The sequence below is a fragment of the Leguminivora glycinivorella genome, chromosome 22, assembly GCF_023078275.1.
Source record: "Leguminivora glycinivorella isolate SPB_JAAS2020 chromosome 22, LegGlyc_1.1, whole genome shotgun sequence".
In the NCBI taxonomy this organism is placed as follows: domain Eukaryota; kingdom Metazoa; phylum Arthropoda; class Insecta; order Lepidoptera; family Tortricidae; genus Leguminivora; species Leguminivora glycinivorella.
This window is the reverse complement of record NC_062992.1, coordinates 6,414,785-6,431,128: the sequence shown is the minus strand read 5'-3', so window position 1 is coordinate 6,431,128 and position 16,344 is coordinate 6,414,785. Positions and strand designations below refer to the sequence as shown.

General features: G+C 37.7%; 1 protein-coding gene across 1 annotated transcript in view; it reads right to left on the bottom strand.

Annotated features, from left to right (window-relative positions):
• Positions 1–16,344, bottom strand: part of LOC125237913 (focal adhesion kinase 1) — a 109,472-nt gene that overhangs the window by 38,176 nt on the left and 54,952 nt on the right. Inside the window, 3 exon segments of the mRNA XM_048145148.1 lie at positions 5,131–5,335; positions 7,386–7,527; positions 8,901–9,033. Coding sequence (XP_048001105.1) covers positions 5,131–5,335; positions 7,386–7,527; positions 8,901–9,033 — 480 coding nt within the window.

Here is a 16,344-nt window from a genome sequence, read left to right as displayed (position 1 = left end):
CGCGAAGTACCGTACTACAAGTACTTACCTGCGCCAGTTCTCTAAAATGGTCGTGCCACGCTCTATTGGGATCGATCTATTATCACTGACAGGACTATTGTAGCCAATAAGCCTGACATTGTGATAATAGATCGCCCGCAACGCCGGGCAGTGCTCGTTGACATCACCATCCCCCATGATGAGAATCTCGTGAAAGCCGAGAAGGACAAGTCCAGTAAGTACCTAGACTTGGCCCACGAGATAACCGCCATGTGGGATGTTGAATCAACGATCATTGTTCCGATAGTCGTTTCAGCGAACGGTCTCATAGCGAAGAGTCTCGACCAACATCTTAAGAGACTCTCGCTAGGTGGCTGGATCAAGGGCCAGATGCAGAAGGCGGTGATCCTGGACACAGCGCGGATAGTCTGACGGTTCCTCTCTCTGCGGCCCTAACCACCGGCAGCTTGGGCCCTGCCCCGCTGCTGGCGGCACCCTAGGTTAGGTTTTTTATAATGTGTTTATATGTTTTTTATATTGTTTTGTATGTGTCTTTGTATTTTACTTTTATATTCATATTATAAAAATCTTAACCTAAGAAGCAAAATAAATAAAGGAAAATATATTTAAAATTCAAACAAAAATATTTTTTCAAGTAGGCGAATTTCGCAAGCCATTTGTGGCTTAACACGTATTGTTACTTAATAATAATTAAATACCACCTGATGTATAGGTACCAAGTTTATCGCAATAAAGTCATTCATTGATTCATTGAATTTAATTTTTATTTCAATTTATTTATTAAAACTTTACTGCACAGTAAAAATATACAGTTACAAAAGGCGGACTTAATGCTACATGGCATTCTTTACCAGTCAACCTTTAGGCCAAACAGAGAAGACCAAAAAGCCGCCTCCGCCAGTGTGTCTGTATTGCATAGTGTTTTACCTGTCAGCTTAGAACAATCTAGCTCTCCTATGTGGAGAACACTGAGTGATTTTACTCTACTCAGGGCCACATGCAATGCACCTGTCCAACCGCAAAAGTACGGGACCCTAAATATACCACTGCGTAGTGCCTTGCATCTAGTGCACGGTAGATGCCCAACTTGAAATCACTAGGAGCCAACTAGTGCCGGCCAGTGCCAGCCTGTGCAATCGATTAGAGTTGTGTGGGTTGATTGAGCGAATTTGAGTTTCTGCAGATTTGGGAAGAAAACTTAGCATGTAGGGAAAAAATCGCGAGCGCGAGCGTAGCGAGCGCAACATTTTTTTTCGTAGTGCTGCGCTAATTTGAAGATTAATGCAATACAGAACTTAAGGATTTCATCTTACAGAGTAGGAAAGAGACAAAAGGTTGAATTTTCTCAGTCGCTCTCTAGTATATTTACGTGGGGTTGAACCTGGATATGGAACGTGGACGCGACAGTTTGCTAAGCAACTAAAAGTCTAATAGTGGCTCTGGGATCGCTAGATCTTCGCGACGTGCTTAGCAGTGGCGTGGCGTGAAATTTTTCGTTGATAAAGCCACCCCTCCGCCCCCCACCTTATTTTCGCTCTTAAGGGTCGCAAGAAAACCCACACCCACCTTTTTTATATACTACGTTGATCTTTCTTATTTTGTGGGGCTTCGCCCCCAGCCCCCTTTACTTGCTCTTAAGGGTCACCAGAAAACCCAAAACCAACTTATTTTAAACACTACCTTGATATAATTTTTTTTTATGGCTTCGAGAGAGACAAGAGAACCATAACCCAACTTATCTTAAATACTACGTTGATCTTTCTTTCATGCGGGGGCTTCGCCCCCCGAGCCCCCCTTTGTTTGCTCTTAAAGGTCACAAGGAAACGCTAACCCAACTTATTATAAATACAACGTTGATCTTTCTTTTATGCGGGGGAGCTTCGCCCCCCGAGCCCCCCTTTTCGTTACTCTTAAGGGTCACAAGAAAACCCTAACCCAACTTATTTTAAATACTACGTTGATCTTTCTTTTATGCAGGGGGCTTCGCCCCCCGAGCCCCCCTTTTCGTAACTCTTAAAGGTCACAAGAAAACCCTAAACCAACTTATTTTAAATACAACGTTGATCTTTCTTTCATGCGGGGGGCTTCGCCCCCCGAGCCCCCCTTTGTTTGCTCTTAAAGGTCACAAGAAAACGCTAACCCAACTTATTTTAAATACTACGTTAATCTTTCTTTTATGCGGGGGCTTCGCCCCCAAGCCCCCCTTTGTTTGCTCTGAAAGGTCACAAGAAAACGCTAACCCAACTTATTTTAAATACTACGTTGATCTTTCTTTCATGCTTCCCCCTCGAGCCCCCCCCCCTTTTTTCTGTTCTTATCTTCCGGCACCATCATCAGGCCTTGAAACCTAATCGTAGTCATAGTTCATTACAAGACTTTTCTAAGAAGCCCAAAAACAGCTATGATACGATGTTCCATCATGTAGTTCCAGTTCATATCTTCCGGCTCCATCATCAGACCTTGAAACCTAATCGTAGTCAAAGTTCATTACAAGACTTTTCTAAGAAACCCTAAAACAGCTATGATACGATGTTCCATCATGTAGTTCCAGTTCATATCTTTCGGCTCCATCATCAGACCTTGAAACCTAATCGTAGTCAAAGTTCATTACAAGACTTTTCTAAGAAACCCAAAAACAGCTATGATACGATGTTCCACCATGTAGTTCCAGTTCATATCTTTCGGCTTCATCATCAGACCTTGAAACCTAATTGTAGTCAAAGTTCATTACAAGACTTTTCTAAGAAACCCAAAAACGGCTATGATACGATGTTCCATCATGTAGTTCCAGTTCATATCTTCCGACTCCATCATCAGATCAGCTCAACAGTACCATATTATTGTATTGTCATCGGAACTACATATAGCTGCCAATTTTCATTACGCTACGACTCCTGGAAGATGGTTAAATTAGCTTCCTTAGATTCCATTACATACATAGTTACATACACGACGACCTAATAAAAGCGTGTTAAAAACGTCGTACGATACACGTGCCAAAAGGAAATTCGTAACTCGTGTCAATTCGAAACAATTTACTATCATAAGCCCTTGTATCGTAGTGAACTATTCTCTTTCATGTGAAACAATCTACTACGTAAAACCAAAGAGGATCGAGTATTATAGAGAGTTACTGTCGAAGTAAAATGTGTAATCACAGTACATAGACTGCCATCTCTTGACACAGGCTTAAAACTTTTGAACGTCAGTTTTGACCATTTGGCCCATATTCTTAGCTTGATATGTGTTAAAATGTCAAATATTAATATTAGCGCCATCTAACCGAGCGTCCCCCAAAGATGTGTCGCCATCTAGGTCACCGTACCTTTTTCTGTATGGTTTTGAGGTACGTTTTTTTCTTAGGCTTTAGCTGTCTATATGGAGTTACTTACATATGTCTTTGATCGTAGTGAACTATTTTTCTCTTGAGAGACAATCTAATGTTTAAACCAGGAACGGTCATAACAATAAACACGCCGTTTACAAAAATTCTCTCTTGCTCAGAGAGAGTCCGATTTGTTTAAATACGCGAGTGCACTATCCAAATTCATCGCAGTAAAATTATGGTTTTCTATTCGAGATACCATTAGCGAGTTTGCGCGTGGCACAACGACATCTTTCGGGAGTTTGAGGAAACACAACTGGTGTCTGCGCATAAAAGCGATTTTGAACTGTTTTTTTTTTTTGAAATTCGCGTAGAAAAATGCTAGTCGGATTCCCTCACTTCTTGACAATATTCTTCGAACAGTTTTACTACAGTATAATAAAGAGTACTATCGCACAGTATGGCCACTCCCGCTCCCCGGTGAAAGTGCGGCCCACCCCCTCTCGGTTACCTCACAGTTACCGCCTGTCAAAAACGCGAACAGTCGACCTGTCATATTTCACTCATACAAGCATAGTAAGCGTTCACCTACACGAGCTTAGACTGTGTGCTAGGAACGCGCCTCTTTCATATATTTGATCGCCAGTGTCCGAGGTGTGGTTTTACATTAGCATTTTAAGGGTTCCTTTCTTCATAAAGCACGTTTAAAAAAGTTAGGAAAACCTTATAAGATCCCTTATAGTATTTATATATGTACGGTATATTTAGGTTTATTTTAATTCCTATTTATGTATGTTTATTAGTATTAAGATTATTTGACGTTTTCTATCACTCACTGCATCACCTACTCAAATCAGTTGTTTTTTGTGTCTTGTCTCCACTACCCAAAGATTGTCTGGAAGAGATCGCTCTTTAGCGATAAGACCGCCTGTAGACAACAGGTTAATTATAAATAACCATAGTTAATTAAAGTTATGTGATGTAATCTTGTTATATTGGTGAACAATAAAGAATATTTGTATTGTATTGTATTGTAAGATCAAACCTTAGAAGATTACTGGGCATTATGTCCTGTAACTGGATAATCTATGACCACAACTGGCTCATCTAAGACCATAACTGGGTAATCTATGGCCATAACTGGATGATTACTTACTAGAGTGTCTCCTTCAGCTGATGTTGCTGCGGCCTCTGCGATGGCTCATAAGCCCAGAACCGGGACATGACAGAGTCTGGGCGGACAACGGACTCCTCGGTGGTAGAACAAGACGCTCAAACAGGATCTTAGGGATCTTATCTCAGGATCTTAGGACCATTACTGGGCATTATGTCCATAACATAATCTATGACCATAACGGAGTAATTTATGACTATAACTGAGCGTTATGTCCGTAACTGGGTAAGCTCAGACCATACTAGGTAATTTATGACTATAACTGGATAATATGTCCATTATAGGGTACTTACAAGAGTGTCTCCTTCAGCTGATGTTGCTGCGGCCTCTGCGACGGCTCGTAAGCCCAGCACCGGGACATGACGGAGTAGAGTCTGGGCGGACACCGCGGCGGTAGAGCAACGCGCTCAAACAGCTGATCAGGATTCTAGGACCATTACTAGGCATTATGTCCATAACTGGGTAATCTATGACCATAACTGGGTAACCTTTGACCATAACTTGGTAATTTATGACCATAACGGGGTCAACTGTGACTATAAGTGGGTAAATTATGTCCATAACTGGGTCATCTGTGTCCATAACTGGGTAACCTATGACCATAACTGGATCACCTGTGTCTGTTACTTACAAGAGTGTCTCCTTCAGCTGATGTTGCTGCGGCCTTTGCGACGGCTCGTAAGCCCAGCACCGTGACATGACGGAGTAGAGTCTGGGCGGACACCGCGGCGGTAGAGCGAGCCGCTCTCCATTCTCTAGTTTGCCGATAACGTCGTTGTTTTTCACTCCGCTGAAGGGCTTCACGCCTAGCATTAGGATCTCCCACATGCAGACTCCTGTAAAAAATTAAAATTTTGAAAAAACCCCCGACCGCGACGTAGTGGACCGGTTTTTACGAAACATAGCTAAGAACACTCCCGACTAACTCAGCTTTCAAACAAAAAAAACTAAATCGAAATCGATTCATCCGTTCGGGAGCCACAGACAGACACACACACACAGACAGACAGACACGTCCAACTTTTTTTTTATACTACGTCGGTGGCAAACAAGCATACGGCCCGCCTGATGTAAAGCGGACACCGTAACCTATGGACGCCTGCAACTCAAACAGTGTCACATGCGCGTTGCCACCCCATTAGAAACTTGTACATTCCCTTTGGCTGTGTTAAGTACACAGCAAAAAGGAGTGTACAAGTTCTAAGGAGGGTTCGGGTTGCCGACGACTCAAAGGACAATAGACGGAACAAGTTAGTTCCGTAAGTCGTAAACTTATGTATAACATTTTTGCGTCGGGGGTTAAAAAGTAATATTAGAAGCTTACATGATTTATTATGGGACCAATGCTGAATAGAAATATACAATAGTACATTACGATACATTAAATAATTTGAAATTAGAAAAAAGTTCCGGAAAAAGTGTTAGCCAACGTGGGGGAGGGCAGCACCATCGTCGAAACCAAGCCATCTGGCAGCGGGCTTGAAGCGGTGGCGAGTGCCTCGAATGCACATACTTGTAGCGCGTATTACTGCGACATTAAGAGCCCATTTAGACGGTACGAGTACTCGCATACGAGTTGTATTACATTGCGGTATTTGATGGCGGTGCAAAATTGTATGTAACCTCACAGCCCGCAATATAACTAAAATCGCATGCGAGTTCGCACGCCGTCTAAATCAGGCCTAATTCTCGCTCGAAGCCAGCCTAGGATGGTACTCGAGGAGCGATTCCAGCGTTCAGATATGGTTTTTGCCATATGTTTAATGAATGAAGACATTTGCGGAGCAAAGACACCGTCGACCGATGTTACGAGTGGGGTGAAAGTTGCATGTCGTAATTCACAGGCATTATTATATTTTCTATGTTTTTCATCTTCGGCTGATTTAAGGATGGAAGAAGTAAGTAAAAGTAATATTTATTTAAGAAATATTTGTGGGATTATGTTAATAAACAACACGTTTTAGAACACCGACATAAATCGACCTGCTTACGATTTTCCACAGCGATATAACTGGCTGACAATTTTTTTTGTTCCTACTAGTCAAATCAGCTTCTTTTTAAGAACTGTCTAAACGATTTGCTAATATGGAATTACTATGATATACTGAGGAGTGACGTCACAGTCAATTCATTTACTTTATATCTTTCTCTTTGACTTATTAAATAGAAATTATGTTTAAACATAACTACTGTCCATATATTTCTTCTAATTATATGGTGCTTTATTTCGTGCACTGCATAAAATATTTTATTTTAAGTATAGAAAACTAGCATATTCTACTGTGAAGAGTAAAGAGTATCATTTCATTTTGTAACTTTTGGCGTTGAAACTCTAGGTCCATGGGGGGCGCACAAATTCTTTACAGAAATCGCGAAGCCTTAGCTATTTAAGTATTGGCCTAGTCTAAAATAAATAAAGACTTACAACTAGGGAACAAAATAAACAAATTATTTTTCTCAAACATGCAATGAAATATTGTCTTTACGTTCCTTAAAATGGGCTGGGAAGTATCGCTTTTTGGGCGCAACAACTCGAGAGGACTGTAAAGGGATTTCATATTATTTTTTAGGCCTAGGCCTGCAAAGTAACTTTTTTGTCCTTTAGAGCATTTTTTTTTTATTTCATTGTATGTTTGAGAAAAGCACTACACATGCCTCGGCGTGAAAACGGATTCCCGGCCTCGTATCCCTATCCGTATCCATATATACCCACTTGGCCGGAAATCCTCATTTTCCCGGCCTCTGATGTAATGTACTATTATTGAATATTTTTTGATTTGTTCTTTTTTCAAGTAAGTAAGTAAGTAAGTATAGTAAGTAAGTAGTAGTATTTGTGCTTTTTCTTTCGTGTATGATATCTATTTAAATGTATAAATAAAGACTTACCGAACATCCAGACATCAGAAGCCGAGGTGAACCGCCTAAAGTTGATAGATTCTGGCGCCATCCATTTTATGGGCAGTTTCCCGCGCGACGCCTTGTAATATGACTTGTCTTCCACCATCTTTGATAGCCCGAAATCCGCCAACTGAAATGTTCAAATATTCGGGTTAAAGAATAATTTTTCTCACTAAGGAATTTACATTTCACTTATATGAGAAATGTTTTCTATTTAATACAATAGGGATGACGACTACATAAGAAAATGGCATTCTGTTTAGTCCGTCAGTTCGATCGTTCAAAAATACTGAACACATATTTTTCACTTTTTCTAATTAATGAAAAAATACAAAGATATAGAGCATCAAAGTTCCGGAGTGGGGGTTTGTGACGCCACTTCTAAGTATAACAGCAATTCCCGAATAGTTTGTACATTTGGATCACGTCTCCGATTTGGATAAAAATTGGTAGGCTGATAGAGTCCATGATGCTGAGCAAGATCCACTAGGTTTCCCAAATGTCCTAGGTAGATTGTATGAAACTTTCCTTTTTTGTTACCGAAAATGTATAGAAATCTGGTAACAAAAAAGGAAGGTTTCATACAAACTACATAGGACATTTTGGGAAACCTAGTGGATCTTGCTCAGCATCATGGACTCTATCAGCCTACCAATTTTTATCAAAATCGGAGACGTACGATCCAAATGTACAAACTATTCGGGAATTGCTGATAAATTGTACCTAGGCGTGACGTCACGCGAAACTTCAACGCACTGTACCGTCGTCATTTTTCGTTTACGAGAAAAAAGAAAAAATACGTGTCTAAAATTGTTTGATAATGTAAGTGACGGACTAATTAGTTTTTTTAGTCGACTCGCCTATTTGATGAAGGCCTTTGTGAGGGCTCTGTCGACTCTGCTGGTGGACACCACATGGACCCCGAAGGCTGGCGCATGTTTCTCGCAATGTATTGCCCTAGCAATACAGCGAGGAAACGCTGCCAGCGTAATTGGCACTATGCCGCAGCTGGACGAGGTGTTTTTTTATGATTAGGTTGCTGTAGTTTATTTTTAGTGTTTTATTTTTCTTTTTAATTTATTTAATATATATTTAATATATTAGTCAAAAAAGGTTACACAGTATTTTTCTAATTATAGTATTTTCGCCAAACTGTATGATAGTTTGTTGGCGAACAAAGTGTGTAAGTACTTCTGAAATATTTATAAGTTAAGTTAGTTTTAGTTTATAATTTATTATATTTCACTTAAAGTTATCATTATCAATACTCAATCCTTTGTATAAATAAAAATATTCATTTGATAAATAAATTTTAAATTGTACAAACGTGAAATAAACCTACATAATCTGGTTTATTTTCGTGGGCTTGGCTAGGCAATCTGTCACTGCATCTCAATTTCATTTTCTTTTACCCCTTGGCTGGCTAAAAGTGGCATTAAAACTTGAGCAGTTTCATATACTCCGCCTACCTCTTTCGGGAATACAGGCGTGTTAAGTTATTACCTTGACACAGGTGGGCGTCGAAACTAGCACGTTTCTCGCCGCGATGTCGCGGTGTACAAATTTCTTGCTCTCCAGATAACTGAGTGCTGTTGATAGCTGGTAGATGTACAGCACCAGGGTACAGGTCTCCAATCTGAAAACAGACCCAGTAATTGTTAAGTGAATGATAATGGCCCCTTCCACACTTCACAACAAAGCACACCTAAACCTAATGTTGTTATGTACTGTGATGAGATTGGGAGCAATATGAGCTCATTTTTAAATTTTTACTTAAAGGGACTTAGTACAATCAATAACTGTCTGCCTCATAGCAGCTTTGAAAATATCATTAAACAAATTTTAAACGACAGTAATATCAATAGTAAGACAACACTGCTTATCTTTATGGGGAATAGGGGTAATGTAAACAAAAATAATTTAGTAAAATATTATGAACAATTAAACTCATTGGCAGTGCATGAAATTATTTTCTTTACATTCCCCTATTGTAACCAGATGTCAGAGGCAGAAAAAAAAGAAAATAACACTAGACATAAGTTGAATGTAGCTTTATATAATCTTTGTACATATAGTAGTAAGGTTAGCATAATTGACACTAACAAATTTGTTAGTAAATACCATATGCCTATGGTGTTTTTGACTAAAGGTAAATGTTACCTTTCAAATTATTATAAAAGACAAATAGCTTTATCGCTATCCTATTTATTTGACATTTCTGCCAAGAATTTGGCAGACAACTCTGCTCCTATTGAGCAGCAAAGTATGAACTTGGAATTGGTTCCAGTCATAACCAATGATTTAAACTAGCTTCTAAGACAAAAGATTCTGTCTCTGGCAATTTAATTTTAAGTAACTATAAGAATCAATACTGTGAGCAAGGAAAGTATATCCACCTGGTGCATCAAAATATTCAATGTATTAGAGGAAAAGATTTACAAATTGAACTATTCATGAACGAATTTTATGTAGACATTTTATGTATTACTGAACACTGGTTAAAAAACAATGAATTAATGCCTCAATTTAATAATCACCAGGTGGCAAGTTCGTTCACCAGACATAGTTCCATACATGGTGGGTCGTTAATTATAATAAATAGCCAGTTAAAATTTAAGGAACGTAAGGATATTGTTTCCATGTCTGTTGAACGGACTATAGAACTAAGTGCTGTAGAATTGGAGCAATTTATTGTTGTCTGTGTGTATAGGCCGCCATTAAGTAATTTTGAAACTTTTGAAAAAATTATGGAATCTGTGCTACTTAAAATATCATCTTCTAGTAAAAAAATACTTATATGCGGCGACTTTAATGTAAATATCTTGGAAAATTCAACAATAAGTATCAGATTGTTGAATCTTTTCAAATCATGTAATCTCAATCATATTTTTATGGAGCCTACTAGAGTGACTGCCACTAGTGCCACCTGTATAGATAATATTTTCACTGATATTTTTCCTACTACTAAAGATGTAATTAGCAACTTAGAATCAGACCATTTAGGCCAATTGATAGTATTTGAGACATTAAGGAAAAATACTTTGAGAAAACAAATAACTTTTGTACCAGTAACCTCCGACCGCGTGGAACGAATGAAGCAAAGTTTGGTTCAGGCGCTACCCTCCCTGTCTTCCGATATGAGTCCTAATAGTATGTATAATTCATTCTTTCACACTTTTCTGCAACATTATAATGCAATATTTACTTCAAAATCGGTCGTAGTTAGTGGTGCATCAGTTTTTAGTGAGTGGGCTACTGCAGAGTTACATCAACGAAGACGTGCATTGTATGCCTTGTATGAAGAACGGCGGTTTAATACGAGTGATGAATTTAAAGAACATGTTAAGCAATATTCGAAGAAGTTCAAGATAGATTGTCATATCGCTAAGCGAAATTATCTTAGTAATAAAATAAAAAATAGCTCTGACATTATTAAAGCAACGTGGAAAGTAATTAATGTGGAAACTGGTCGCTCGAAACACGCAGTAAAAGATATTAAACTGAATATTGATAACAAAATTATAGATTCCAATTTTGAAGTAGCAACAGAGTTCGAAAAATTTTTCACCGAGATACCAGCATTCACAACTAAGGATTTAAATTCATCACCCTTATCTGCCGTCACATTATTAGAGGAAAACGTTCCTGAGTGTTGTAGAGACCTTTATTTTGAACATGTTTGTACCTCAGATATAGTAAAGGCATTTAAATCAATTAATGTCAAAAAAACTAGTGACCTCTGGGGGGTCTCCGTCCATGCCGTAAAATCCTTAGTTGAGGTTGTAGCGCCTGACTTAGCAGTTATATTCAACAACAGTGTTGACTGCGGCGAGTTTCCTGATCTAATGAAACGTAGCAAAATAACTCCTTTATTTAAATCCGGCAGCCACTCTAACCCCACTAACTTTAGACCAATATCTGTGCTGCCAACTTTCAGTAAAATATTTGAAAAATTAGTTCTTTCTCAATTAGTACGACATTTTAACGTTAATAATTTAATGCATAATAAGCAATTTGGCTTCACACGGGGTCGCTCGACAACCGATGCTGGTGTTGAGCTAATTAAGCATATTTTCGATGCCTGGGAGGAGTCACAAGATGCTTTAGGTATCTTTTGTGATTTATCTAAGGCCTTCGACTGTGTTTGTCATGAAACATTGATCAGGAAACTACATTATTATGGAGTCAGAGGATCAGCACTAGATTTACTCAAGTCCTACTTAAATGGTAGAATACAAAGGGTAGATGTCAATGGACAGAGATCAACTGGGTCATTGGTCTCTATGGGTGTACCACAGGGATCAATATTGGGGCCTTTCCTGTTCCTTATCTACATAAATGACTTGCCATTCCTTGTAAAGACCCACCATGATATAGTATTGTTTGCAGACGACACCTCACTTATTTTCAAACTCAAACGACAGCAACAAGCTCACAGTGATGTAAACAATGCTATCTCTAAAGTAGTGAACTGGTTCAATGCTAATAATTTATTATTAAATGAAAAAAAGACTAAATGTATTAAGTTTGTCACTAATAGTAACGTAAGGAATGAGCAAACAAGTGTCGTTGTGAAGGATGAGGAATTAGAACTGGTAGATAGTACAGTTTTTCTTGGTATAACTTTAGATTCTAAACTTCAGTGGGGTCCCCATATTGTTAACCTCTCGAATAGACTTAGTTCTGCAGCTTTTGCAGTGAGCAAGATCCGTCAGTTAACAGACGTGAAAACAGCTCGATTAGTTTATTTTAGTTACTTTCACAGCATTATGTCATATGGTATTTTACTTTGGGGCAGTGCTTCAGAGATAAATACCATATTTATTCTGCAGAAGAGGGCTATTCGAGCAATATATAAAATGAACCATAGAGACTCACTTAGAGATAAATTTAAGGACATTAATATAATGACAGTGCATTGTCAATATATTTATGAGAATATTATGTATGTACATAAAAACATTTGTAATTTTAAGAAAAACTGTGATGTACATAATATAAATACTAGAAATAAACATAAACTCGCGGTGCCCTTCACACGGCTCTGTAAAATTAAAAAATCATTCATGGGTAATTGTGTTCGATTTTATAATAAACTTCCGAATCATATTACTGACTTGTCAATTAATAAATTTAAGAATCATGTAAAGCGTGTACTCATTTCCAAAGCTTATTATACAACACAAGACTACATGAATGATAAAACAACGTGGGATTAATTGTTATTCGAAATGGTTTCTTATATTTACGTTTATTATTATTATTATTGTTGATGAAATTAATATTGTATTTTTTTGGACATTGGATTTTTCCTAGAAATATTCTAGACATGTATTTTTATATATACATATACCTAATTATATATTTTTTGTTTAACGATTATTTTTATATGAAATTGTATATTATAGACTCAATATTATTATGAACAATAATTTACAACAATAAATTGCTCTGATAATTAGGTTAGATTAAGATCATAATATATATGTAATGAACTATTCATAAGAGCTTGTAACTAGGCCTACATGAATAAAGATATTTTGAATTGAATTGAATTGAAAAGTATTTTTTCATCACATTCGCTCGTAAAAGGTGTTATTACAAGCCTGCATACTGATATGTAATGAGTAATGCCGCCCTAATACCTGTGGCACAGTATAATAAAGAGTACTATCGTACAGTATGGCCATCCCCGCTCCCCGCTGAAAGTGCACACCCACCCCCTCTCGGTTACCTCACAGTTACCGCCTGTCAAAAATGCGAACTGTTGACGTCATATCTCACTCATACAAGCATGGTACGCGTTCACCTACACGAGCTTAGAATGTGTGCTAGGAACGCGCCTCTTTCATATATTTGATCGCCAGTGTCCGAGATGTGCCTGTCTGTGGGTGGGACCTTCCACGAACTGTCAAAAATTACAAGGTGGCGGACAAATGTTCGAAATGTCGGCGTAGGTATTTCAATAGGGAACTTGCCTGTAGATAAAATAAAATATTTTATACCATGCACGAAATAAAGCATCAGATAATTATAAGAAAAACATGGCCAGAACTTATTTTTAAATCCAATTTCTATTTAATAAGGCAGGTAGAAATATATAAAGTAACTGAGTTGACCGTGACGTCACTCAATTCGATTTCGTATAAATTCCATGTTAGCGAGACATTGAGGTATATGTACTACGTACTAGAGGCGACGTTGCCAAGCGAAAACACTGCACATGCTGACAAATGCGCGGGGCGGGGGGAGCGGCCATTTACGCATAGAGTAGGTCTACCATCAGATGTGACACATTATTATATTCTGCCTAATGGGAATTTTACATTTAGTTAAAATACGGCTATTCTAGTCAAAATGATTTATTTATTTACAACTTAAACAATAAAAAATAATATAATTGTACTGTACTTATTTTCTTCTTTAAAATACAATGAATGAACAATATGTGTGGTCAGTTGGTAACCAAGTTTCCTCAGCACAATTTTTGGATAAAGCGTATCCATTGTTCCCTTTTTTTATGACCAGGCCAAAGAAAGCTGCAAAAAGTGAACGTGCTACAAATACAATTTCACTCAAAAAATATTAACAATTTATAAGCAAATAAACTTTTTTAATATTATAGTAACATAATTCATGAAGTAGTAAGTAGTTACCTAATAATTTTCCAAATAGAAATATATATATTTCGCAAATATATTAGAGGTGAAACACATTAGTAGGAACAATGTAAATGGCACATCTGCGCGGTTAACTTTTTCTAGTCTATGATTGCGTCACCAAAATGGCGGCAGTCCGCTCCCGCTCGCGTATTTGTAGAATATTCAATCTTCAAATATTATAGACGAGTTTTTTGTTTAATTTACCGATGAAATGTCACACCTTGACTTTTATTTGATTTTTTCGAGTGATTAGAACAATTTTTAAGCACACAAGAACGCATTATTCACTTGGATTGTAAATGAATCACGGCACATCACTGCACTGCAAGGGCCTGTAGACGACTGACAACGTTGCGGTCCATGGACCGCAGTGGGGTGTGTTAAAAATTCTCTTAGTAACGTCGCCTCTAGTACGTAGTACATATACCTCAATGTAGCGAGACGTTCAAATTCGTTTTGACAGCACTTATAAAGAAGCTGATTTGACTAGGAGGCAAGTAGCCTATACATTTAGTTTGACATTTGGTTAAAACTTCGCGAGTGTGATGAAAAACTAGGGAAAACTAAAAATAAAGTGAGAATATTATGCTTGAGGAGACTCAGCGATTCCTTTTTACAAGCCTTTATTCAACTTGCCTTCTTAGTACTTATGTTAGTTTGGGCCAAAACGTAGAAGCTAAATTTGACCCACTTCCCGGTTTCAGATTGAGCTGATATTTTGCACACATATGTAAACCACGTGACAATGCAATATTATGGTATCATGGAGCTGATCTGATGATGGAGCAGAAAGGTAGTCATAGGAACTCTGTTATAAAACGTCGTATCCCCATCGAGTAAGGGGTTTTCAGAAATATCTCGGAGAGCAGTAGATGACTGTTGAAAGAAAGGTACAGTCGGCGATAAAAGCTTGTGCCAAAAATGAAATTTTTGCAAAAAATATTTTGTCTTTTATTATCAAAACATATAAAGCGCGCGTTGATTGTACTTCGAGCTTTTTACCGACTTCTTTACTGAAAATAAAGAAGAAGGAGGTTATATATTCGGGTTCATTTTATGTACGTTACCTGATTACTCCAAGACCCGTGGTCCCCCACTGAGCATGAAACTTACAATAACTTGCAGTAAGTTTACATACCTCACATTTGTAAGTTTAGAATGTAAGGTCGGAGAAATATGACAACAACATTCAACTTATTGGTAATTTGAAACTTTCAGAAAATTAGTAGTGCTATATTATTGTAACATGACAAATGAAAACTAATATTATAATATTGCAAGGATGTTTTGATTACAAGTTATTTAAATGTTCATTTATTACATTGCTGCAACAAGGTATTAGCTATATTACATATGCAACGTTACAGCAACATTAACTTTTAAACATCAAGTTTTCAATGTTACTTCAATGTCTAAATTTAAAGTTTCCCAAATGTTCAAAATCAATATTACTGCAACTGACCACTTGAAATATTGGTTTTATGCAGTTGCTGCAATATCACAAATTAAGATTTACTTCAATAAAACCTTTTGATATAACCGGTATATTTATTTTGTAACATTACAGGTAATTATAAATACAATGTCACAGCAATTGTTTTTTTTAAGAATTAATTTCTCAATGTTGCACCAATTTTAAATAATAACGTTTATTAAACATTTAACATCAATATTACAGTCATTGACCGTTTTAAATATATTTTTTATAATTTTGCTGCGTTATCACAAATTGATATTTCCTTTAATGAATCTATTTTAGAATCTATAAATATTACCCGTATCAAAATAGCATAACATCAGGGCAAATTATAAACACAATAGATGTTTTAAGCTAAGTATATTAGATTTTTCAGATTGTTTTTTTACTGCTCGGTGGGTAGGTATTAGGGTAAGTTACATCAAGGACGAATTTCATTTCGAAACCCCTATACGTTTAGAAAGACCTAATGTTGGATATCCAACGACTCCATCACGAACCACTCAATAGATTCATCCCCAGCATGCAGTTTACTAGTCTCACGCGGCCCGTCCGCGCGGATCGCGACCAATTTATATGATGATGTTGTCGTCCGCGCGGACCCATCCATGCCACTCTAAAGCTAGGAATACACTACGCGGACGTCCGTCTTGAATCGACCGCGGACGGGAATCTGGACAATGACATTACACATAACCGTGCAAACTATCGGTCGACGGACGTGGACGTGACCTTGAGCGCGTGGACGTCTGATCGAAATCTGGCTCGCCGGATGTTTTGTTCCGTGCACACTGATCGGTCGCGGTCG